The sequence below is a fragment of the Salmo trutta genome, chromosome 1 (genome assembly GCF_901001165.1).
Source record: "Salmo trutta chromosome 1, fSalTru1.1, whole genome shotgun sequence".
Taxonomy (NCBI): domain Eukaryota; kingdom Metazoa; phylum Chordata; class Actinopteri; order Salmoniformes; family Salmonidae; genus Salmo; species Salmo trutta.
In genome coordinates, this window is record NC_042957.1 from 52,213,508 (window position 1) to 52,237,484 (window position 23,977).

Here is a 23,977-nt window from a genome sequence, read left to right on the forward strand (position 1 = left end):
ATAACCATAACTCCAAACCGACAGACCAGTACTGCACTGGCTACAAACACATTCTGATTCTTCTACCTATATAGACTTAAAATACTGCCCTTAAAACAGCATGGCTGAATTACCATCAATTACTTTTCTTCAGCATTGGATGCGACACAGGAAAAGGAATAATAACTGCATTTGGGACTACACGGGAGACAGAATTGTCTGTTCCAAACCCATTAATTCTGGATTTGTGTAATGGTTCATTCTGCCAGGAGATGGCAGGAGAGCTCCAGCGCTGTAGCGCATCTAGATTACACAACGTTACTGAAGAAGAACTGAAACCACACCAGTGTGAAATTTGAATATGGTGACGTGACGTAGTTCTAACGCCACATTATTGAACTTTGCGCTTGACAAATTGAATTCGTACAATATGTATGGTCAAATTGAAATTAAATGGTCTAATAGCAGCACACAATTCTGATATAGGTTTCTACAATTGCCTGGTTTTAACTAAAGTAGTTTTAAACGTTTCTTCATTAATATTTATTTATTTTAGTAAGAATAATACTCTATAAAATATTTGTATCTTTAAGCCAAAGGTAGGCCTACAAGTCGGGGTTTTATGACTAGGCACGTATATAAAATCAGGCAGGTCTCATAGACTAGACATAACATAGTAAATGTCAATCCAGCATGGTCAAATTAGTATGTTAAGTTTGGTATGGTTACATAACGTTAGCTTTAGCCACCTAGACACCTAGCTAACGTTAGCCACAACAAATTGGAATTTGTTACATATCATACATTTCGAAAATCCGTAGAATACTGTACATTTTTTAAATTCGTAACATATTGTATGATTTGCAATTTGTAACATATTGTACGAATTCAATTTGTAACATATAATATGAATTGTAATTCGTAACATAGCCTATCATACGAAATGGATGATGGACATCCACAAATGAATACCATACAAAACGTAGTATGTACAAAATTAAGTAACTCAGATTTACGTAGCCTACAGAATAATACGAAATGATCTGAGACCAGGTTGCAGCAATAGGTAGACATTTCTGACATATGTGAAAGCAGCCAAATACAGCAACATTAAACATAGGCCCTAGTGGGAAATAAATATTTATTGAGGCTGTTGTTCAAAATTACATGAAAAATGCTTATCATTGTAACCCTTACCCATATGTTAGGCTGCCACACACAGTAAAACAGGCATTCATTTAGGGCAAGCAGCATTTATCAGATTTAAAATTCTGCTGGCAGTCGAGTTTGCGAGGTGCCTCGTCTATTTTAGTAAACGATTTTATAGGACATGTGACTAAATTACCCGCTCACATGGCCGCTGTGTTTGCATGATCCGCTTTAGTTTTTAAAGTCCAGTGCTCGAGCTCGCTCTGCAACAACCATCCGGAGCAGAAGAGCACTAAAACGCACGACCTAACCGGACAAGCCATGGCGAGCAGTGGACAAAAAGTAGTTCTGATCACCGGTTGCTCCTCCGGCATCGGGTTACGAATCGCCGTCCTGCTGGCCAAAGATGAAAAGAAGCGTTACCATGGTAAATGCGCTTTCTTTACATTGTTTATCTGCCTTTAACTTCAGAAGCTTGATCCGACATGCTGCTAAAATCCCTCTGATCTTTGTTTGAACCCTTATGGAATATGTTCTGTGTTCAAATAGGGTCATCATTAGTCTATCTATCCAAAACAACTTTTACGCGCAGGTTTGACCTTTGCGCCCAAAAATTATAGCCTACGCTTTTTACTTTTAGACTCAATCTCCTATTGCTAGTGTTTTAAAATACATATATATTTCCTATCGTGAGCCCTCTGGTTCTCTACCCCCCTTGATTCAGCTATTATCATCTGAAAGCAAAGTTTCCAGGGTACGGCTCCGCGAGTATGCCGCTTGCCAGGCGGGGATCGTAAAAGAGACTGCCAGTTCTCTTTCAAGTGACTTCTCTCGTACAAAGCCCCCTTTATCGCACTGAATTGTAGACCGCTGCCCCGGTTTAGTGCCGTGCCTAATGCGCCTATAGTCCCCTCTCTGGAGCGAGTGTTGAAAGAGGGACAAAGTTTGAGACCTGTACAAGCGAGGGTTCACTAGCAAGGCTTGTTTGAAGTCTTCATCGGGGCTCAGCGGAGCTCGGGGCTCGTCGCGGACATTGTTCGTTTGTCATCCACTTTCCAGCTACAGACATCCCATCATTGATGTCAGTCTAGGGTTACGTAGAATTGTTCTTTCTTTGAGGGTATTGGGGTCTTGGGATTTATTGCCGTGAAATAGAGGAGCGCAACAGACGCGATTAACAGCTCCCTCAACAGTACTCAGGGTTGAATCATTCTCGTTGAACTGTGACCTGCTTCCAAGAAAGAGAGAGACCACATTGCAGAACATAACTTGATCTGTTCTCTGAAGGATCAGGAGGAAAATCCAGATTAAATAGTGCGCTGTTATTCTGAGTATTAATTGGTAGCAGTGACATTTGCCAACTACAGAGAAACCTGAACAATCCCAGTTCAGGGCAGTGTGGTTCCATTCAAGAATGTTTACTAAGCTGTTGCCGAAGAATAATTCCAACAAAAACCGAAGTAACAATGCAACTGTTGTTCTGTTGAAACGCATACATCTCTCTGTTGCTTTGCAGACACCCAAATTCTCTCATCATGAAGATCTTACTCGTAGGTGTACAACACGGGCCCTCGACAGACAGTATGCAGTCGAAGCTGGCACTGTCTGTCGTAGTTCTCTACTAGCACTTTCCACACCCTCACTAGTAAAGCAGATATGAGCAGGGTGAATACCATTATTTCATGCTCTTCCACTCACTCCATAGATACTGGATTGTCATTGGGGGTTTTGGGTCAGAGGTTACAGAACCAGATGAGATAAGAGGATGTCTTCATTCATCAAGGACAGCAGGTTTTCAGACCAGTGCCTGATTAGAGCTGTTGATTTCCACCATTGATCTCTATTGTGTAATACTGTTGTCTCTCTATTTCTGTGTTAGATCTCATCAATAAACACAGAGGTGTTTGACCTCACTGTAAACTTGGAATGGAGAATGTCAAGTCGCAAGATGCAAACATGTGGAAAACCTTTCTGTACATACTGTAGATGGTAGATACTGTTTGTTACTCTATGTAGGTTCATGTCTCCCAGGTCCAGAGTTCAAAGGGAATCAATAGTGTGTTACTCAAGCGGATGGACGTGGAATAGACCCACTGACCTGCGTGTGTGTGTGTGTGTGTATGTGTGTGTGTGTGTGTGTGTATTTCTGTCATATATCTCAGATATATTGCTCTCTCTCTCTGTTTCTCTCTCTCTGACCCTCTGCCTCTCAATTCAATTATATTCAAAGGGCTTTATTGGCATGGTAAACATACACTGCATGGCTAAAAGTATGTGGAGACCTGCTCGTCAAACATCTCATTCCAAAATCCTGGGCATTAATATGGAGTTAGTCCCCCTTTGCTGATGTAACAGCCTCCACTCTTCTGGGAAGCTGCTTTCCACTAGATGATGGAACATTGCTGCGGGGACTTGCTTCCATTCAGCCACAAGAGCATTAGTGAGGTTGGGCAGTGATGTCGGGAGATTAGGCCTGGCTTACAGTCGGCAATCCAATTCATCCCAAAGGTGTTCAATAGGGTTGAGGTCAGGGCTCTGTGCAGGCCAGTCAAGTTCTTCCACACCGATCTCAACAAACCTTTGTGCACAGGTTCATTGTCCTGCTGAAACAGAACAGGGCCTTCTCCAAACTGTTGCCACAAAGTTGGAAGCACTGAATCATCTAGAATGTCATTGTATGCTGTAGCGTTAAGATTTCCCTTCACTGGAACTAAGGGGCCTAGCCTGAACCATGAAAAACAGCCCAGACCATTATTCCTCCTCCACCAAACTTTCCAGTTGGCACTATGCATTCGGGCAGGTATCGTTGTACTTCAGCACTTGTCAGTCCTGTTCTGCGAGCTTGTTTGGCCTACCACTTTGTAGCTGAGACGTTTTTGCTCCTAGATGTTTCCACTTCACAATAATAGCACTTAAAGTTGACCGGGCAGGTCTAGCAGGGCAGAAATTTGACGAACTGATTTGTCGGAAAGGTGGCATCCTATGACAGTATCACTTTGAAATAATTCACTGAGCTCTTCAGTACGGGCCATTCTACTGCCAATGTTTGTCTATGGAGATTGCATGGCGGTGTGCTTGATTTTATACACCTGCCAGCGACGAGTGTGGCTGAAATAGCCAAATCCACACACTTTTGGCCATGTAGTGTATGTTTACATTGCCAAAGCAAGTGAAATAGACAATAAACCAAAGTGAAATAAACTATCAAAAATGAACAGTAAACATTACACTCACAAGTTTCAAAGGATTAGAGACTATGGCTATGTACAGTGTTGTAAGGATGTGCAAATAGTTAAAGTGATATGGGCTGTACTTACAATGGTGTTTGTTCTTCAGTGGTTGCCCTTTTCTTGTGGCAACAGGTCACAGCAGGTGATGCGTATGGGAAGACCCTCATGCTGCTGCCTCTGGATGTGGGCAGCGGTGAGTCAGTCAAGCAGTGCATCAACATTGTCTCTCTCTCTCTCTCTCTCTCTCTCTCTCTCTCTCTCTCTCTCCCAGTCATTGCCACCATGCGTGACCTGAAGAAGAAGGATAAGCTGGTGGAGGCAGCAGGTGATGCGTATGGGAAGACCCTCATGCTGCTGCCTCTGGACGTGTGCAGTGATGAGTCAGTCAAGCAGTGCATCAACAGTGTCAAGGACCGCCATATTGATATCCTCAGTGAGTTAACAGGGCTGGAACTAACGAGCTAAACCTCCTGCCCTGGCCTTTTGTGTGGCAATGACCTGATCTCTAGCCTTGGGACAAATAGCCTCGCCTTTTTCGTGTGTGTGGGTTTGTGAATGTGTGTGTTCCAGGCCAAACCAAATGAAACTAGTTCAGACAGGACAAACCGTTCAGTAAGGGAGAGGAATGGTTAAAAAAACAAATCTCACTTAAAGGGAATGTTTTCGATTATGCATTCGTCCAGGCCAAGGGTATTCAACTCTTACCCTACGAGGTCCAAAGCCTGCTGGCTTTATTTTCTACCTGATTAATAATTTCACACACCTGGTGTCCCAGGTCTAAATACGTTCCTGGAGGAACAATGAAAAAATACAGTGGAACCGGCTTCAAGGTCCAGAGTTGAATTTGAAGGGTCTACTAGGCCTATGTGTATATGAATGCCTTAAAACTCTAAGCTCTGTTTCAACTGGTGGACTCTGATTTTACATGGAAAACTGTTTCTATTCATAGGTTCACTCCTGACCCTCCACTTCCCGACACTACCCCCTCTACCCTTAATACAACAAAAACAGCCCTGCAGACTGTTACATCACACCTCTCTATTTATTTCATTCATGTGCTGACACCTAGTGGTGACAGTGAATAGTGCAATCACTATCTGACAAATTGAGTTCATGTTTTTTTATTTTTTTATTTTAATTTAACTAGGCAAGTCAGTTAACCTCTTTTAAGAACAAATTCTTATTTACAATCACGGCCTACCCCGGCCAAACCCTGGACGTCGCTGGGCCAATTGTGTGCCGCCCGATGGGACTCCCAATCGCAGCCGGATGTGATACAGCCTGGATTCAAACCAGGGACTGTAGTGACACCTCTTGCACTGAGACGCAGTGCCTTAGACCGCTGCGTCACTCAGGAGCCCACACAGAAAAAAATCATATATTCTTCCCTAAAGTATTTCAAGACACAAAGCTAGTGTTCATACAATTCAAACATTTATATAACTAGGCAAGTCAATTGAGAACAAAATTCTGGCTTTCTTGATGTCTATGGTATTCTCTCTGGTATGCAATCTGCTTTCCGCTCAGGTTATGGATGTGTCACTGCAACCTTAAAGGTCCTCAATGATGTCACCATTGCCCTTGATTCTAAGCAATGTTGTGCTGCTATTTTTATTGACTTGGCCAAAGCTTATTTAGATTTTTTTTAAACGTAACCTTTATTTATTTAATTTCGATACAATATACCATTACATTCTTGTGGGCCAGCTCACAAGAATATTGGTGTCTCTGACTGGTCTTTGGCCTGGTTTTCTAACTACCTCTCACAAAGACTGCAGTGTATAAAATCAGAACATCTGCTGTCTCAGCCACTGCCTGTTACCAAGGGAGTACCCTAAGGCTCGATCCTAGGCCCCACGCTCTTCTCAATTTACATCAACAACATAGCTCAGGCAGTAGGAAGCTCTCTCATTCATTTATATGCTGATGATACAGTCTTATACTCAGCTGGCCCCTCCCTGGATTTTGTGTTAAATGCTCCACAACAAAGCTTTCTTAGTGTCCAACAAGCTTTCTCTACCATTAACCTTGTTCTGAACAACTCCAAAACAAAGGTAATGTGGTTTGGTCAGAAGAATGCACCTGTCCCCACAGGTGTGATTACTACCTCTGAGGGTTTAGACTGTCCTTCTCTCAGCACATATCAAAGCTGCAGGCTAAAGTTAAATCTAGACTTAGTTTCCTCTATCGTAATCTCTTTCATCCCAGCTGCCAAACTAAACCTGATTCAGAGGACCATACTACCCATGCTAGATTACGGAGACGTAATTTATAGATCGGCAGGTAAGGGTGCTCTCGAGCGGCTAGATGTCCTTTACCATTCGGACATCGGATTTGCCACCAATGCTCCTTATAGGACACATCACTGCACTCTATACTCTTCTGTAACTGGTCATCTCTGTATACCTGTTGCATGACCCACTGGTTGATATTTATTTATGAAACCCTCTTAGGCTTCACTCCCCCCTATCTGAGATATCTACTGCAGCCCTCATCCTCCACATACAACACCCGTTCTGCCAGTCACATTCTGTTAAAGGTCCCCAAAGTACACACATCCCTGGGTCGCTCCTCTTTTCAGTTTGCTGCAGCTGGCGACTGGAACGAGCTGCAACAAACACTCAAACTGGACAGTTTTATCTCAATCTCTTCATTCAAAGACTCAATCATGGACACTCTTACTGACAGTTGTGGCTGCTTTGTGTGATGTATTGTTGTCTCTACCTTCTTGCCCTTTGTGCTGTTGTCTGCCCAAAAATGTTTGTACCCTGTTTTGTGCTGCTACCATGTTGTGCTGCTGTCATGTTGTGTTGCTACCATGCTGTGTTGTCATGTGTTTGCTGCCATGCTATGTTGTTGTCTTAGGTCTCTCTGTATGTAGTGTTGTGTTGTCTCTCTTGTCGTGATGTGTGTTTTGTCTTATATTTATATTTTATTTATTTAAATGTTTAATCCCAGCCCCCGTCCCCGCAGGAGGCGTTTTGCCTTTTGGTCGGTCGTCATTGTAAATAAGCAGTTGTTCTTAACTGACTTGCCTAGTTAAATAAAGGTTAAATAAAAATAAATAAAACAATGATGGCCTACAAAACATCAGTTGTGACTAAAGCTTTAGAGCCTCAGCTCTAAACCTTAACTATAGGTGTCTGTACAGAAGGCTACAGTGTAGTAACTGTATAGTGTCGGTAGTGTAACTACAGGTCTATAACCCTTGTCTCTATCTGTGAGTCTCCCCTCAGTCAACAATGCAGGTGTGGGCTTGTTGGGACCAGTGGAAAGCATCAGTATTGAGGAGATGAAGAGGGTGTTTGAGACCAACTTCTTTGGCGTGGTGAGGATGATTAAAGAGGTCATGCCTGACATGAAGAAGAGGCGGGCGGGACACGTGGTGGTCATGAGCAGTGTTATGGGTCTACAGGGTAAGACTGGCATGACAATGATTGAGGCTTTGGCTAACGCACATACAGATCTGGACCAGCAGGATAACTGTAAAAGCTGTAGATTCCAGTCCTGCTCTCTGACTATCATTCCTCCTGACCTTGAGTCTGCTCTGCCCGTAGGTGTAGTGTTCAACGATGTCTACACTGCCTCCAAGTTCGCCATGGAGGGCTTCTGTGAGAGTATGGCTGTCCAGCTGCTCAAGTTCAACGTCCAGTGAGCTCCTCTCAGTCTGTCTTGTACTCCTATTGTGTTTCTGTCATTACATCTCTTGGTATCTCTCACAGTGGGTGTTCAATTACCTGGTTACTGTGTCAGCAAAATGAAAGAATTGTCGTTACTGTGTAATAGATTGATTTAGATCTATTCTATTCTCTCTGGTCAGTTTGTCTATGATTGAGCCAGGGCCGGTGCACACTGAGTTTGAGACGAAGATGATGGAGGACGTGGCCAAGATGGAGTACCCAGGAGCTGATGCAGACACGGTGCGCTACTTTAAGGATGTTTACCTGCCCTCCTCCAAGGATATCTTTGAGGCCATGGGCCAGACCCCAGAGGACATCGCCAAGGTTAGTGAACACTCTCCCCTCCCTGTGTCACCATTTGGTTCATGGGATTTTGAGTTTGCCTAGTGTAATGGAACCAATGGAATAGTCCCAAAAATGCAAATCCAATCCCATCTGGCACTCCAGACCAACAAACACAAAGTATTTGAAAGAAACTCAGGTGTGCTATAAACACTCAATGATGTGTTCTCTCTCTCTCTCTCTCTCTCTCTCTCTCTCGTAGTGTACTAAGAAGGTGATTGAGTCAAGGAACCCTCGCTTCAGGAACCTGACCAACAGCCTGTACACGCCCATCGTGGCCATGAAGTACGCCGACGAGACAGGCGGCCTGTCGGTCAACACCTTCTACAACCTGCTGTTCAACTTCGGCCCCCTCATGCACATCACCATGAGCATCCTTAAGTGCCTGACCTGCAGTTGTCTGCGCCGACGCACCATCTCACCGAACTGAGACTGAGTCTGAAATGGAACCCTATTCCCTATATTGTGTACTACCAGGGTGAAGGTAGTGCATTATATAGGGATAGGGTGCCATTTTGGACGCACCCTGTGAGAAATATACAGTGGTGTAGCTGAATTATTGACACCCAATCCTGGACCACCTGGGGGAAGGAGGGGCCATGTAGTTCTCGGGGAGAGAGGCCGTGAGAGAACCAGGATAAGCTTTGGCCAGGCAACATGCACAATTGCACAAACACAGACAGTGCAGTGTGACCTCATACATGGGGCTAGGAGTTTTTTCTGGTCAGATCATGTGATCGGGAAAAACTCCTGGCCCTCCTCATACATACACATGAATACACACAAACAGCTTTCCTACAAACACAGCCAGGCATCTCCTCCGTCCCGGTCTTCTGAGGTGCTGCTGGGCACTGGCACTGTCTGTCCATCTGTCTATCTGTCTGTCCATCTATCTGTCTGTCTGTCTATCTGTCTCTGTCTGTCTATCTGTCTGTGGACGGAAAAACAAAGCACACATAACTTAACCAGTTACAAAGAATAACAAGAAACAACAGCATTACAATCACAGTGAAAGCGTAACGTAGCACCCAATGAACTCTGGCCTTGCTAAACTCTTAGTACAATGCAGTATTTAGCTCTGAGTTACAAAGAATCTACTAGATTCCTTCATTGTACATTTGATTTGATGTATGTCCTCGTAATAGTATTGTTGCTTTGCTGTTTAATCATTATTTCTGCATCTTTTTATAAGCTGAATGTGTGGTTTTTAAAAGTTTATGAATGGATAGATTGTTAATATCTTATTTTTGAAAGTAATTCATTGATTTAGAAATAAACTTCTTGGTTTACTCTGAAAGAGACAGCTTTTTTCTTAATGACGCTGTAATGATGAGGCATTTAGCTCAATGTCTTTGGTGGGGTTTCCAGAGAGCATGGTTTCCATTGTGCCTGCAGGACTCTATGTGAACCAGTTGGGGGCACTAGATCATTGTGTGATCTCTCTTGCTGTACCTTCAGCTGGGGTGGCGATTCCACTACAGACGCTACACCACACACAGCTCAATGAGCAGGAGACCAGTTGAGAGTATTACACTGTTGTTTAGGGATGGAGATCACTGTAGCCATATGATATTGGTTGGTTTTCGGGGGGGTTATAAGTCTTGATTAAGGTTATTGTCCTTTGAAGTTACTGATCTCTGTGGGTCGGGACTGGATAATGTTTTTCTAGGTTCTAAGTGCATGTTTCCAACCACTGCTGTTGAAAGTTGTTCTGTGTGTGGTTCGGCTGGAGAACCGTTGAATGATAGTGTCTGAGAGAAAGTTTGTTTGCAAATGACCATGGAAATGTAAACTAATCTGTGATCTGTCTCCTTACACTCATAGCCAATAGGCCTAGTCCTACTATTAAGTATCCGTGTGTGTGCGCCTGCGTTCTTTTGCATCTGCTTGTGTGCAGTGTGTGTGTGTGTGTGTGGACCAAGCCAGTGATCTGTTGATGGATATAAAGAGGTCATGGCCTGCTCCCCATCCAGCCCTCTAGCCCCTCCCCTCACACACACACCATGCTTTGTGCCATGTGAGAGAATATGACCTGGTTCCCATCCCTGAGGAGGGGTGAGCCCTGTTAATGACGGCCTCCTCCTCAGAAACGTCCCCACTGCACCCCAGAGCCTCCCTCACCAGCTGTCTCCCTCACACCCTCAGCCTCGAACCCTCAGCCCTGGACCCCCAGTCCACTGAGAGAGAGAGAGCGAGAGAGAGACAGAGAGAGAGACAGAGAGAGAGACACAGAAACCAAGAGAGGGAGAAAGAGAGAAAGGGAAAGAGAGAGAGACAGAGAGACCTACAGAGAGGAAGCCCAGGTCTGCCTGTAGAGTCCCTGTCTGTGGAGGTGGTACCCAGAGGATCCTGTCTGTAGAGGTGGTACCCAGAGGATCCTGGCTGTGTAGACCTAATCAGCAGTACGCTACATATTGCAACAGCAGTAGCAGCCAGGTCTTTCTGTGCACTGCGCAGTGAGGGGAGCTACATAGGTCTGTGTGTGTGTGTGTGTGTGTGTGTGTGTGTGTGTGTGTGTGTGTGTGTGTGTGTGTGTGTGTGTGTGTGTCTTCATCAGAGGCGACAGCTACGCACAATGGAACAAAGACACTGTCAATCACAATCAAATGGGTGGGGGGTCAGTCCGGGGGGGAAGGGGGGGGAGGGGGTGGAGCCTGTGTTCTGAATGTTGCCGAGGCCCCGATGTGAGACGCTGCAGGGTGGGGGTGGGGGCAGGGAGAGGCGGGGGTGTGTCTGATTTGGGAAAATTAGGGATGGGGTGCCCCGGGCTGAATAGAAGACCTGTTTACTAATTGAATGAACACAGGAGTTACAGCAAGTCTCATTAAACAAAAGGTATTATTCTTATCAAACCATTGTTGGGAACTTTTTGTTTCAGAATCAAGAACATAATTGCGATATAATCAGGGGCAACATGATGTGTCTTGGTCTTGACCCTGTCGCAATTACTAAGCCACTAAATACACACAACTCACACTCATGCACAACACACAGCCTCCACATGCACACTCCAAATGTGTAGACTTATATAACCTTCACTTATGAAAGAACACTCAAGCCCGCATGCACACGCACACACATATACAAACACACACACACACAGGGAGTTGCTAAAACATTTTCTTTGGCATTCTCATCGTCAGACACATTCCTAAAGTGTTTAGTCTTGGTTGTCGCCGGGTCAATTCTGGTTCAGTTCAGGCTCCTTCTCTGTTCCATCAGGACCAATACGTCATGCCAGTCCCTATGTCCTCAGAGAGAATAAGCGAAAGAGAAGGAGACGAGAAAGAGGAGAGCGAGACAGAAGGAAGAGGGAGAGAGAGGGTGAGTGGAGTTGAGGCCTAGTCGAGTGCTTCACTATGAACTCAGGTCATGATGACAGATAACCACAACGCCAGGCTGCTGTGTAGGCTACTTCCTCTGCATCCTCAATATCACTTAAACGATGCCTGACCAAGGTCTATGTGAACTGAAACGTTGCACTATACAAGTAAATGTCCTTTTGGGCGGATACACAGTGTCAGTTTGTGTTACCTCCCCACTGTTTTTAATATGTGGGTCCGCTCTCCTTAATGCTCCACTGTAAATCAACCTCTTGTCTTGTTTTTGTGCCCAGCTGAATGAGGTCATTTTGAAAACTATTGAAACTTCTACAAAAAAATATCCATTGAGAGAAATAATGAAATGGAAACAGCAAGTATAGTAATAAGCTAAATCTTTATCAAAATCTTTCAAGTGCAAAAATAATAATGGCCCATATTTGCAGCAGGGTGTTCAGTGGTGTCTCCTCTTGGAAAGTCGGCCTCTCTTCTTGTTAGAGCCACTGTTCTTGGAGGTCAACACTGGAGTAGTTGCAGCATCAATACAGGAGTCTGTCTGACCAGCTCCCTTCATCTTGGCCTGGTCAACATCAAGCTCCAAAGCAACCATGGCCTGAAGAATAAAATAAGCATGGCTCTTAAAGCAAGGCGGGTGGAAAGGACAGGCAGAGCAGTGACTGAATGCTAGCAGGATAGTCCATATCGCCAATCATCTTTGTTGATAGCGATGTTGTGTTTCCATAAGTGGATAAATTGGTTGAATTTAGCATGTACGGTAAAGCCTCAACTCTTAGCTACCTCTTCCAATTCAAATGAGTTTGAAAATGTTTTAATTAAGTATGGTTTTGTGTGACTACAGCGCCAGCGATACAAAAATAGAGACAAGTTCTAGTTAAGCGAGGCATCAAAGCGGACAACCCACCCACCCGGCTTCGGTTGGGTCATTAGAATTCTAAACAATGCATTCTAAAATAAATCACACACGCCTCGCACACTCGCCTTTGATGAGTTTAGGCCATTAGTCTCTGTAGGACAACATAATCATATTTCAGGTAAAATACAAGTATAACATTGTGGTGTTTCCCAAAGCCTTTCTCAGACCCCCTCCTAGCCCCAGTGTCCCTTCTCATCACTTTACCAGTATAAGGCCTTTCAAGCTGATCTTCAGTAGCAGGCCCAATCCTTCCAACACCCAACATCACAGATCTGCTCTCTCCAGCTTTCTGTCTTCAGTCTCATCGAACCAGCCTCCTCCAGACAAGATCTTGTAATGAGGTGCGTACTTTCGGTCTTCAGCTTTTGGTCTTCAGTCTCATTAATCAATCGAACCAGCCTCCTCCAGGCAATCTCACTCACTCCAGCATTCTCCAAAGTCTGGAGGTCAGCCACACGGGCCCGCAGCAATTCAAAGCTAGGCGTAGCATCAATTTGGGTTGTCTGGGTCATAGTCTGTCCGGTCTTGGTGGTGGTCGTGTTCTCTTCAGTTGTCAAGTGTCGTTTGAACAGGATATTTAGAATGGTGTAAGTGTCGGTCTGGAGTTGAGGGCTGGCGGCCCACTCCTTAGGGATCATGGGGGGTAACAGGGTGTCCCGAAGCACCTTGCCATCTGGGAGTCTGTCAGGGAGTCCAGTGTGTAACGCCACCATGTAAAGATCCACCAACAAAACAACAGTACTACACTTCAAAGCCATCGCAAGGAGTAAACTCAGCAAAACATTTCAAAATCAACCACTCTCTAGACAGAAAGATGAGTTATGAGGTTCAGAATTGGCATTACTGTAACAGGTGTCATAATGATTGGACCAAGGTGCAGCGGGAACGTGTATACTCGTCTTCTTTAATTGGTTAAAAGAAGGCAAAATAAACCAAACGAACGACACTAACAGTCCTGTCAGGTGCTCAGACACTAAACAAGGAGACAACTACCCACAATTCCCATTACAAACACACCCCTATACATAGGACCTTCAATCAGAGGCAATGAGGAACAGCTGCCTCCAATTGAAGGCCAGTCCCAATTAACTAAACACAGAACTAAACAACCTAGATCTAACATAGAAATACACTAACCTAGAACATAAACCAAAAAACCCTGGAACACTCTAAATAAACACCCCTCTACATAACACATAGCCCAACAAACCCCGAAACACTCTAAACAAACACCCCCCTCTTACATGATAACATAACCCAACAAACCCTGAACCACATAAAACAAACACCCCCTGCCACGTCCTGACCAAACTACAATAACAAATAACCCCTATACTGGTCAGAACGTGACAATTACGTTGTCATGGTAGTATCATACAGTGGATTATGATGTCACAGAAGGCTGCCAACAAGTCCTGCCCCATAGAATCAATAGAATAGAATTAATTTAAATGATATGGTCAACCCTCCTTTCTGACTTCACTACTAATATGGTAAAGTTGATGATCGGTTTAGATGTCTAGGTGGGATCATTTCTCCATTCACAGTACACAAGTTCTCATCAATATAGTGAGTTCAGCTGAAAGCATGACAGGACATATCCATTAGCTGTCAACTGATGCGCAAAGATTTTTATATCATAAAAACCTAACAACAAAGATATTATAAATGTGGAAAAAGTCTATTCTTGGCACAGATGTTGAGGTCATCAATGTGAAACTGATAAAGTCATGACTAACATTGACTAGTCTGTCTGGCTAAAGAGAGAGATGCACAGTGTGCAGGTCTCCTTTCAACCTTTCTACTTCCGTGTTTGATTCAACTACACATCTGTGATATGTTATTACTGGTGAAAAAGGTTTAGATTGTTGTTACCTGGGTGATTCTACAGAAGTGGTGTAAATTGCTGTCCCACCCCAAAAAAAAACAATTAAAAAAACAGTTGTCTCCAAACTCAGGACATTCATTAACATCATGATATGTACTAATTCAATCCAATGCAATAACAAACATATTGTTCAATTAATATATACTGAACTAAAATATAAACGCAACATGCAACAATTTCATTGATTTCACTGAGTTACAGTTCATATAAGGAAATCAGTCAATTGAAATAAATGAATTAGGCCCTAATCTATGGATTTCACATGACTGAGAATACAGATATGCATCTGTTGGTCACAGATACCTTTAAAAAAAATGTGCCTTACAATGGACCTCAGGATCTCGTCTTAGTATTTTTGTGCGTTCAAATTGCCATCGATAAAATGCAATTGTGTTCATTGTCCATATGCCTGCTCATACCATAACCCCACCGCCACCATGGGGCACTCTGTTCACAACGTAGACATCAGCAAACCACTCGCCCACACTACACCATACACGTGGTCTGTGGTTGTGAGGCCGGTTGGACGTACTGCCAAATTCTCAAAATGATGTTGGAGGCGACTTATGGTAGAGAAATTAACATTACATTTTCTGGCAGCAGGTCTGGTGGACATTCCTGCAGTCAGCATGTCAATTTCACACTCCCTCAAAACTTGAGACATTTGTGGCATTGTGTTGTGTAACAAAACGGAACATTTTAGAGTGGCCTTTTATTGTCCCCAGCAAATGCTCACTAACAGGGATGTCAACAAATTTGTGCACAAAATTTGAGAGAAATAAGCTTTTTGTGCATATGGAACATTTCTGAAACATGAAACACACTTTACATGTTGTGTTTATATTTTTGTTCGGTGTAGTACAAAGTCATTGTTTATACACCTATTTCTATTGTGAGGTGGCTGTCCCAAACCCTGACTCCTAAACATTATGTTTGAAAATAAGGCAATGAAGGATTTTTGTAATTTTTTTAACACTAATATTTCAATAGAACATATTGAGTTGTTCTATTATTACATTGAAAGATACTGATTGAATTATTCGTTTTGTTTATTTTAAAACATCTTTCTCTGAAAAAAGCTGTCTCCACTTTTGCTGTCACTACTGAAACATACACTTTTAGAGACTGTAAAATGAATGTGCCTTAATCCACAACCCTACAAATATCACCTGGGGATTGCACCCTTCTCCACTATGGCCACATGATGAGTAGTCCATCTGCAAACATTTTGGAGAAAATTAGTGAGCAAGTTGGTCAATCTTAATGTATTTTTAAGAAGTGTCACTACCGAACATCTAATATATCAAGAAATATGTAAAGTATCTGTCCAAATGAAAGATAACCAGCAATGTGTTAGCTTTTGGGGCTTATTTAAAGTTCAAAATAAGTCAAAATTGTCCAAACCGAAACAGTCACAACCAAAACAATTGAAACCATAGAGATATATCGAGGTCTCATGTTTGTATCTGTGCCATTATGAAGTCTGTCACAGCACGGGCAGCACCATCGGGGCTATCTCCAACTTAAAGTTGCATGTGCCATTCTCTGCCAACTGAGCCACAGAGGACCACCCTGTTGGTAGTGGACAAATGCACACTTCAGGAAAAAGTGTAGAGTATTGAGATGCATAGCCAGCAAGGGATCCAACCCTCCAAGAGCCCAAACATTGACATCTATTTGGCCAAAACACTGATGTCTATAATGTGCTATAGTGTACTGTACTCCACTGTACTGTGCTCTACCATACTGTACCCTACTGTACTGTACTCTACTGTGCTCTACTATACTGTACTGTATCCTACTGTACTGTATGTACTCTACTGTACTGTACTCTACTGTGCTCTACTGTAGTGTACTCAAGTTTCTTACAATTGAAGAAAGGGCCCATGGACTCTTGATCTAGTGGTCTTGGTCTTGAGACCACATTAATTCAGTTATTAACTCACTGGGTCTGGATCTTGGTACCAATGTCCTGGTATAAATCTTGGCCTTGAATTCTAAATAAATCAGTGTCACCAGCAAAGCACACCCACGCCATAACACCTCCTCCTCCATGCTTTAAGGTGGGAAATACACATGCAGAGATCATCCGTTCACCCACACCGCGTCTCACAAAGACATGGTGGTTGGAACCAAAAATCTCAGATTTGGACTCTAGACCAAAGGACAACCGGTCTAATGTCCATTGCTCATGTTTCTTGGCCCAAGCAAGTCTCTTCTTCTTATTGGTGTCCTTTAGTAGGGGTTTCCTTGCAGCAATTTGCCTCATTCACACAGTCTCTGAACAGTTGTGGTGAGATGTGTCTGTTACTTGAACTCTGTGAAGCATTTATTTGGGCTGCAATATGAGGCTGGTAACTCTAATGAACTTATCCTCTGCAACAGAGGTAACTCTGGTCTTCCATTCCTGTGGCGGTCCTCATGAGAGCCAGTTTCATCATAGCGCTTGATGGTTTTTGCGACTGCACTTGAAGAAACTTCAAAGTTCTTGAATTTTTTCAGATTGACTGACCTTCATATTTTAAAGTAATGATCGACTGCCGTTTCTCTTTGCGCTCTTCTTGCCATAATATGGACTTGGTCTTTTACCAAATAGGGCTATCTTCTGTATACCCCCCCCCCCTCCAAATCATGTCCAATCAATTGCATTTTCCACAGGTGGACTCCAATCAAGTTGTGGAAACATCTCTAGGATGACTAATGGAAACAGGATGCACCTGTTTTCGCTTTGTCATTATGAGGTATTGTGTGTAGATTGATGAGGAAAAGTACACAGCCCTGCAATGTCCCGTGTGGCTCAGTTGGTAGAGCATGGTGTTTGCAACACCAAGGTTGTTGGTTTGATTCCCACGGGGGATCAGTACAGAGAAAAAATGTATGAAATGTATGCATTCACTACTGTAAGTCACTCTGGATAAGAGCGTCTGCTAAAATATAACCTCCACTTTTGGTTTACAAACCATAGGCAACCCAATTTGAAGAAGGCAATGCTCTATGATCATTGGCTGATCACTTCCAACCCATAGGAATCACCACCCAGTTGACTACTTTCACATGTTGGAATCCCTCACTGGCAATGTCTCTACCAAAACCATTTCCATCTAGTCCTCTATTTATATCTATTTACACTTGGCCATCGAAACGCCTGGAATTCTGCCAAAGTAAAGATACTGTAGGTAAAGTGATACTTAATAGAGGGGCGTGGTTTTGACTTAACTGCATTGGGAAAAAGAAAGAGGCGGTAAGGAATTCACGGAAGTATTTCAAATATCCAATATAAACAAAGTGTGTGAGTAGTATATACTGTATGTCTACCTGACATATGTTGGAAGACGTGTGCTGAAAGTTTGGGAGAACCACCAATTTACACCACTTCTGTAGAACGACCCACCAACCAACTGTTTCTATATTAGGGATCCACTCTCCTTAACTCGCCACTGTAAAAAAAAAACTGTCATCTTCATTCATTCTAATGTTTCATTCATGTTTTTGTGCCCAGGTTGTTGAATGAGGTCATTGTAAAAACTATTGAAACTTCCAAAAAAAAATACAAATTGAGCCAAATAATGAAATGGAAACAAGTATAGTCATAATCAAAATCTTTCAAGTGCAAAAATAATAATGGCCCATATTTGCAGCAGGGTGTTCAGTGGTGTCTCCTCTTGGAGAGTCGGCCTCTCTTCTTGTTAGAGCCACTGTTCTTGGAGGTCAACACTGGAGTAGTTGCAGCATCAATACAGGAGTCTGTCTGACCAGCTCCCTTCATCTTGGCCTGGTCAACATCAATCCAAAACAACCATGGCCTGAAGAATAAAATAAGCATGGCTCTTAAGTGAAAAACTCACCAGAAGCAGGCGGCGGAGCAAGCAGAGCAAGGCGGGTGGAAAGGACAGGCAGAGCAGTGACTGAATGCTAGCAGGATAGTCCATATCTCCAATCATCTTTGTTGATAGCGATGTTGTGTTTCCATAAGTAGATGAATTGGTCTAATTTAGCATATATGGTAAAGCCTCAACTCAACTTCTTCCAATTCAAAAAGTCAAGTATTGTTTTGTGCGACTACAGCGCCAGCGATAAAATTCTAATTAAGCGAGGCATCAAATAGGACAACCCACCTGCCCGGATTCGGTTGTATCATTATAATTTAAAACAATGCATTCTAAAAGAAATCACACACGCCTCGCATGCTTGCCTTTGATGAGTTTAGGCCATTAGTCTCAGAATCATATTTTCATTCAGGTAAAATGCAAGTATAACATTGTGGTGTTTCCCAAAGCCTTTCTCAGACCCCCTCCTAGCCCCAGTGTCCCTTCTCATCACTTTACCAGTATAAGGCCTTTCAAGCTGATCTTCAGTAGCAGGCCCAATCCTTCCAACACCCAACATCACAGATCTGCTCTCTCCAGCTTTCTGTCTTCAGTCTCATCAAATCAGCCTCCTCCAGACAAGATCTTGTAATGAGGTGCGTACTGGCGGCAGAGAAGTCAGGCGCAGGAGAGCGAAAACTGATTTACTGATCTACTGCAATACTACACTTCAAAGCCATCGCAAATACACAGAGTAAACTCAGAGAAAATGTCAAAATCAGCCACTCTCTAGAAAGAAAGATGAGTTATGAAGCTCAGAATGTTTGATGTGATTGTTGGAATTAGGTTGTCATTAGGGCTGGGAATTGCCAGGGACCTCACGATACGATATTATCACGATACTTAGGTGCCGATTCTATATGTATTGCGATTCGATATTCCTAACATATTGCTCACCATACACTGAGTGTTCAAAACATTATGAACAGCTACTCTTACCATGACATAGTGTCACATCTGCTCCTGCAACGCCCTCTACTGCTCATCCTGTGTCTCCTTGACCTGCCGCCACTCCCCCAGTACTCTCTCCCTCTCCCTATCTCTGTGTGTGTGTGTGTGTGTGTGTGTGTGTGTGTGTGTGTGTGTGTGTGTGTGTGTGTGTGTGTGTGTGTGTGTGTGTGTGTGTGTGTGTGTGTGTGTGTGATTATGTGGGCGGAGACAGGTGTGCTGGAGTCAGAGCAGATCCCCGCCAGCTGCAACCTGTTCCATAATCAAGACCTCTACAAATACACAGCTCTGCCACTTCCACGTTGCCAGAATGGAGCTCTGCTCATTCTGCCCGCTCTGACTCTGGTCCCTGTCTCCAGTCCCACGTGTCGTCATCCTGCTACTCTGTCCTGGATTCCCCACACTACTACTCCCTTGGATTCCCCTCCGGACCTGCTTACCCTGTCTCAACCCCTCTCGCTCCAGCCTCAGCCTCGGCATCTGGTTTCCAGCAACCCGCCCAAGCTTCCCCTGACCTGCACTCCATCTCCCCCCTGTGTTTCAATAAATACATTGGTTACTTCATCCCAGTCTCCTTGTCTGAGTCTGCTCTTGGGTTCCCCTGTTCCACTCTGTGTAACACATAGACTGACCAGAAAGCTATGATCCCTTATTGATGTCACTTGTTAAATCCACTTCAATCAGTGTAGATGAAGGGGAGGAGACAGGTTAAAGAAAAATGTTTATACCTTGAGACAATTGAGACATGGATTGTGTATGTGTGCCATTCAGAGGGTGAATGGGAAAGACAAAAGATTTAAGTCCTTTTGAAAGGAGTATGGTAATAGCTGCCAGGCACACCGGTTTGTGTCAAGAACTGCAACGCTGCTGGGTTTTTCATGCTCAACAGTTTCCTGTGTGTATCGAGAATGGTCCACACCCAAAGGACATCCAGCCAACTTGACACAACTGTGGGAAGGATTAGAGTCAACATGGGCCAGTGTCATGAGAATGAAAATGAAAAGGAGTTTTGATCAGTCAAGGAAATAAAAGTGCTGAAAACAAATTGGCTCCCTATTTAAAAAGAAGATGGAGAAATACCTATGAGTTTTGAGCTGGTATCAAGTTTTTTCCCTTCACAAGTACCATCTCACAAGTTCAGCACAAGCATGAGATGTTATAAAATTGTAACAATAAAAATATTACATGTGGGAAAAATCCATTCTTGGCACAGATGGGAACTATGAATCCTAACAGTCAGCATAAAACCCAGGAGAGCCCTGTAGTTCTCCCCGGCTGCCTCTGGTCATGGTAGGGCAGGAGAGCCCTGTAGTTCTCCCTGGCTGCCTCTGGTCATGGTAGGGCAGGAGAGCCCTGTAGTTCTCCCTGGCTGCCTCTGGTCATGGTAGGGCAGGAGAGCCCTGTAGTTCTCCCTGGCTGCCTCTGGTCATGGTAGGGCAGGAGAGCCCTGTAGTTCTCCCTGGCTGCCTCTGGTCATGGTAGGGCAGGAGAGCCCTGTAGTTCTCCCTGGCTGCCTCTGGTCATGGTAGGGCAGGAGAGCCCTGTAGTTCTCCCTGGCTGCCTCTGGTCATGGTAGGGCAGGAGAGCCCTGTAGTTCTCCCCGGCTGCCTCTGGTCATGGTAGGGCAGGAGAGCCCTGTAGTTGTCCCCGGCTGCCTCTGGTCATGGTAGGGCAGGAGAGCCCTGTAGTTCTCCCGGGCTGCCTCTGGTCATGGTAGGGCAGGAGAGGCCACTGGGCCATGAGGACAAACACAAAGAGTCGCTCTGAGGCCCACTGTCTATCACACACAAACACACACATGCACGTCAAATCAAATCAAATGTTATTTGTCACATACACGTGATTGTCACATACACTGCGACCTGTATGCTCTAGTCGGCTGGCCCTCACTACATATTCGTCGCCAGACCCACTGGCTCCAGGTCATCTATAAGTCTATGCTAGGTAAAGCTCTGCCTTATCTCAGCTCACTGGTCACGATAACAACACCCACCCGTAGCACGCGCTCCAGCAGGTGTATCTCACTGGTCATCCCCAAAGCCAACACCTACTTTGGCCGCCTTTCCTTCCAGTTCTCTGCTGCCAATGACTGGAACGAATTGCAAAAATCGCTGGAGACTTATATTTCCCCTCACTAACTTTAAACATCAGCTATCTAAACATCTAACCGACCACTGCTGCTGTACATAGCCCATCTGTAAATAGCCCATCCAATCTACCTACCTCATCCCCATATTGTTTTTATTTACTTTTCTGCTCCTTTGCACACCAGTATTTCTACTTGCACATCATCATCTGCACATCTATTCATTTGTTAAATTGTAATTACTGTATATAGACTTTTTTTTCCAATTGCGTTATTGACTGTATGCTTGTTTATTCCATGTGTAACTCTGTGTTGTTGTTTGTGTCGCACTGCTTTGCTTTGTCTTGGCCAGGTCGCAATTGTAAATGAAAACTTGTTCTCAACTAGCCTACCTGGTTAAATAAAGGTAAAATAAAATAAAATAAATAAATAAATAAAACAAATTGTAGATGTCATTGCGGGTGCTTCTAGCTCCGACAGTGCAGTAATATCTAACAAGTAATATCTAACAAATTACACAACATATACCCTGTCGTGTCTTTGGCTATGCCGGATTAAGTGATATGACATGCTAACTTATAAAATTATTTCTCTGTAATTGATATTACCTGATTAAGCTAATCATGTAAATGTAATTAACTAGAAAGTCGGGGCACCACAGAAGAACGTTTATAGAGCTGTTATCCTATGAATAAACTCTTAAAATACTTAGTAATATTTTACATCGATAGCAGTCAATCTTAACCCGTATGTTGTTTCAGTCTCATCATGAAAGTTGTAATTCTTGGTTATCTGCACGAACCCAGTCTTTACTAAAATCATCCATACATCAATTGTCTTAAAATCATTTATTTACTACACTAAGTAATTAACAGAAAACATACAAACAGCAATTATCGTCACCAAGGATTGGCATAGTAATGTGCCCTACTGGCTAACAAGCATGGCTGGTCTGTTAGACAATGGGTCATAAAACGGTAAGCTGAGAAGTTACACAGAGTTCATTAATATTAACAATTGACAATTGAAGGCTCACTCATTCGGGAACCTTTGCAATCAATATATATTTACGCTCATGTGTCGTCGGGATTCTTGTTGGAGAGTTTTGTTCTGATGGAGAGTTTGTCAGCGTTCTCTCTCTCTCACTCTCGGTTAGAATGGATCTGTCAGAGCGACATTCATGAATGTCGTCATAGAATGGATGTGGTTGGTCTTCGCGTTCGATGATATAATTTACTTAGCTGCAGACTAATAATTAATATCAAAGACTTGTTCTTATTCTGTCGATATCGATAGTCTAAAAGTTAACCACGTGGTATGGTTCACTTTCAGTAGAATACTTGGCTGGTCAAACCTCTGGGCCAAACTCACGATGGAGTGGAGGCCTGGTCTGTAGAAATGTAAATCAGGGGGTCTTTTATAGTACCCAGAGAACAGGCTTGTCAAATGACGCCTGGTCCTGTATGTGTCCCTGGGGGTGTGCCTATGACTGAGCTAGACTTGGTTACAGAAATATAATTCTATCACATTAACATCAGTACATAGCATCTCAATGTATTACAAATAGCTTTATCCTTAATAATGCATTGTATACACCCATGTGGATTCAGTCTCATCGCTGAGGCTATCATGTAGACTGTTTTAGGGTAATATGGCTATGTTGTCTCTTCTGAGTATCACAAAATTGTACCAAGCGGATCAGTTCGTAGCTGGAGTCTTCATCAATCTTCCATATCTTCTCCAGAACACACATGTCGCTAGGTTCTCCAATTCTATGAGTTGGAAGAATTTCCTTTGTCTCTCTATGAAACATGTTGTAGTAGATTCTCCTCTTGGAATTTTTACAACCCTGGGTTGGGGGGGAAGGTAGGTTGGGTGATGGTACAAAGGGGAGGGGGTCAACTGTCCTTCCTGTACCCAAAGAGGCCAACGTCATGACATACCCCCCCTGGTGGTTTGGATCTTGTTTATCCTGCAAGTTACAAATCAACATAAAATCATGACCACGTGATGTCCCATTGGTAGATCATCGTTGCAGTCCTCTCTGGTGGTTGAACTTGGTAGGCTCTCTGAAAGCGGAGCCGTCCACCACAAGGATGGGCAGTTGAGGTCCGGTTGGTGATCGCCGATGCGGTCTCCTCTAGTGGCGTACCTTGGTAGGTTGCCTGGAAGCTGTAAAGTACCCCAGGGAGGGCCAGGGGATGTCCTGGTTGTTGATCGCCGTTGCGGTCCCCCCCTCTGGTGGTTTACCTTGGTAGTCTCTCTGACAGCGGGCATGCCGCCACAAGGATAGGTTGTGGGTGTCCGGATTTGGGGTCGCCGTTCCGGACCCGTTGTCCAGACTGGAAGATCTGGGCAGTAACTTAGGCAGATGTTAACAACGCACACACACTCATGAAATATATATGATTACATTCATTCCCCAATGAGCGGCGTTGTGGCACTAAGGGATGGTTGTATGGGGACTTTGTTTATGGCTCTATCACTTCCTATGCCTCAAAGGAACTGAACCGAAAAGGAATGAAAGCATAAACAAAACAAAAACAATACAAAAT

The 23,977-nt window shown here is 43.7% G+C and overlaps 1 protein-coding gene and 1 long non-coding RNA gene across 3 annotated transcripts; one reads left to right on the forward strand and one right to left on the reverse strand.

The window, feature by feature from the left end:
- The first annotated feature begins 1,117 nt into the window (after window positions 1–1,117).
- LOC115199355 (retinol dehydrogenase 8) lies at window positions 1,118–9,677 on the forward strand. Its single transcript, XM_029761889.1, has 6 exons — window positions 1,118–1,555; window positions 4,630–4,791; window positions 7,595–7,774; window positions 7,916–8,009; window positions 8,179–8,362; window positions 8,583–9,677. The coding sequence occupies exons 1-6, from the start codon at window positions 1,450–1,452 to the stop codon at window positions 8,808–8,810; spliced, it is 954 nt and encodes a 317-aa protein (XP_029617749.1). The 5' UTR covers window positions 1,118–1,449; the 3' UTR covers window positions 8,811–9,677.
- A 2,401-nt stretch (window positions 9,678–12,078) lies between these two features.
- Window positions 12,079–14,694, reverse strand: LOC115203825 (uncharacterized). 2 transcript variants are annotated; one of them, XR_003880271.1, is made up of 2 exons: window positions 14,510–14,694; window positions 12,079–12,313 (listed from the first exon to the last, which is right to left on the reverse strand). It is a non-coding gene; the product is annotated as an uncharacterized LOC115203825 (long non-coding RNA). The 2 variants fall into 2 exon arrangements; XR_003880269.1 differs by lacking the exon at window positions 14,510–14,694 and adding an exon at window positions 12,839–13,663.
- Window positions 14,695–23,977: the final 9,283 nt, after the last annotated feature.

Coding starts and splice junctions, on each gene's coding strand:
- LOC115199355 (XM_029761889.1), top strand. CDS start 1,450: ATGGCGAGCAGTGGACAAAAAGTAGTTCTGATCACCGGTTGCTCCTCC. Junction 1,556..4,629: donor TGAAAAGAAGCGTTACCATG/GTAAATGCGCTT, acceptor TCTCTCTCCCAG/TCATTGCCACCATGCGTGAC. Junction 7,775..7,915: donor CAGTGTTATGGGTCTACAGG/GTAAGACTGGCA, acceptor CTCTGCCCGTAG/GTGTAGTGTTCAACGATGTC.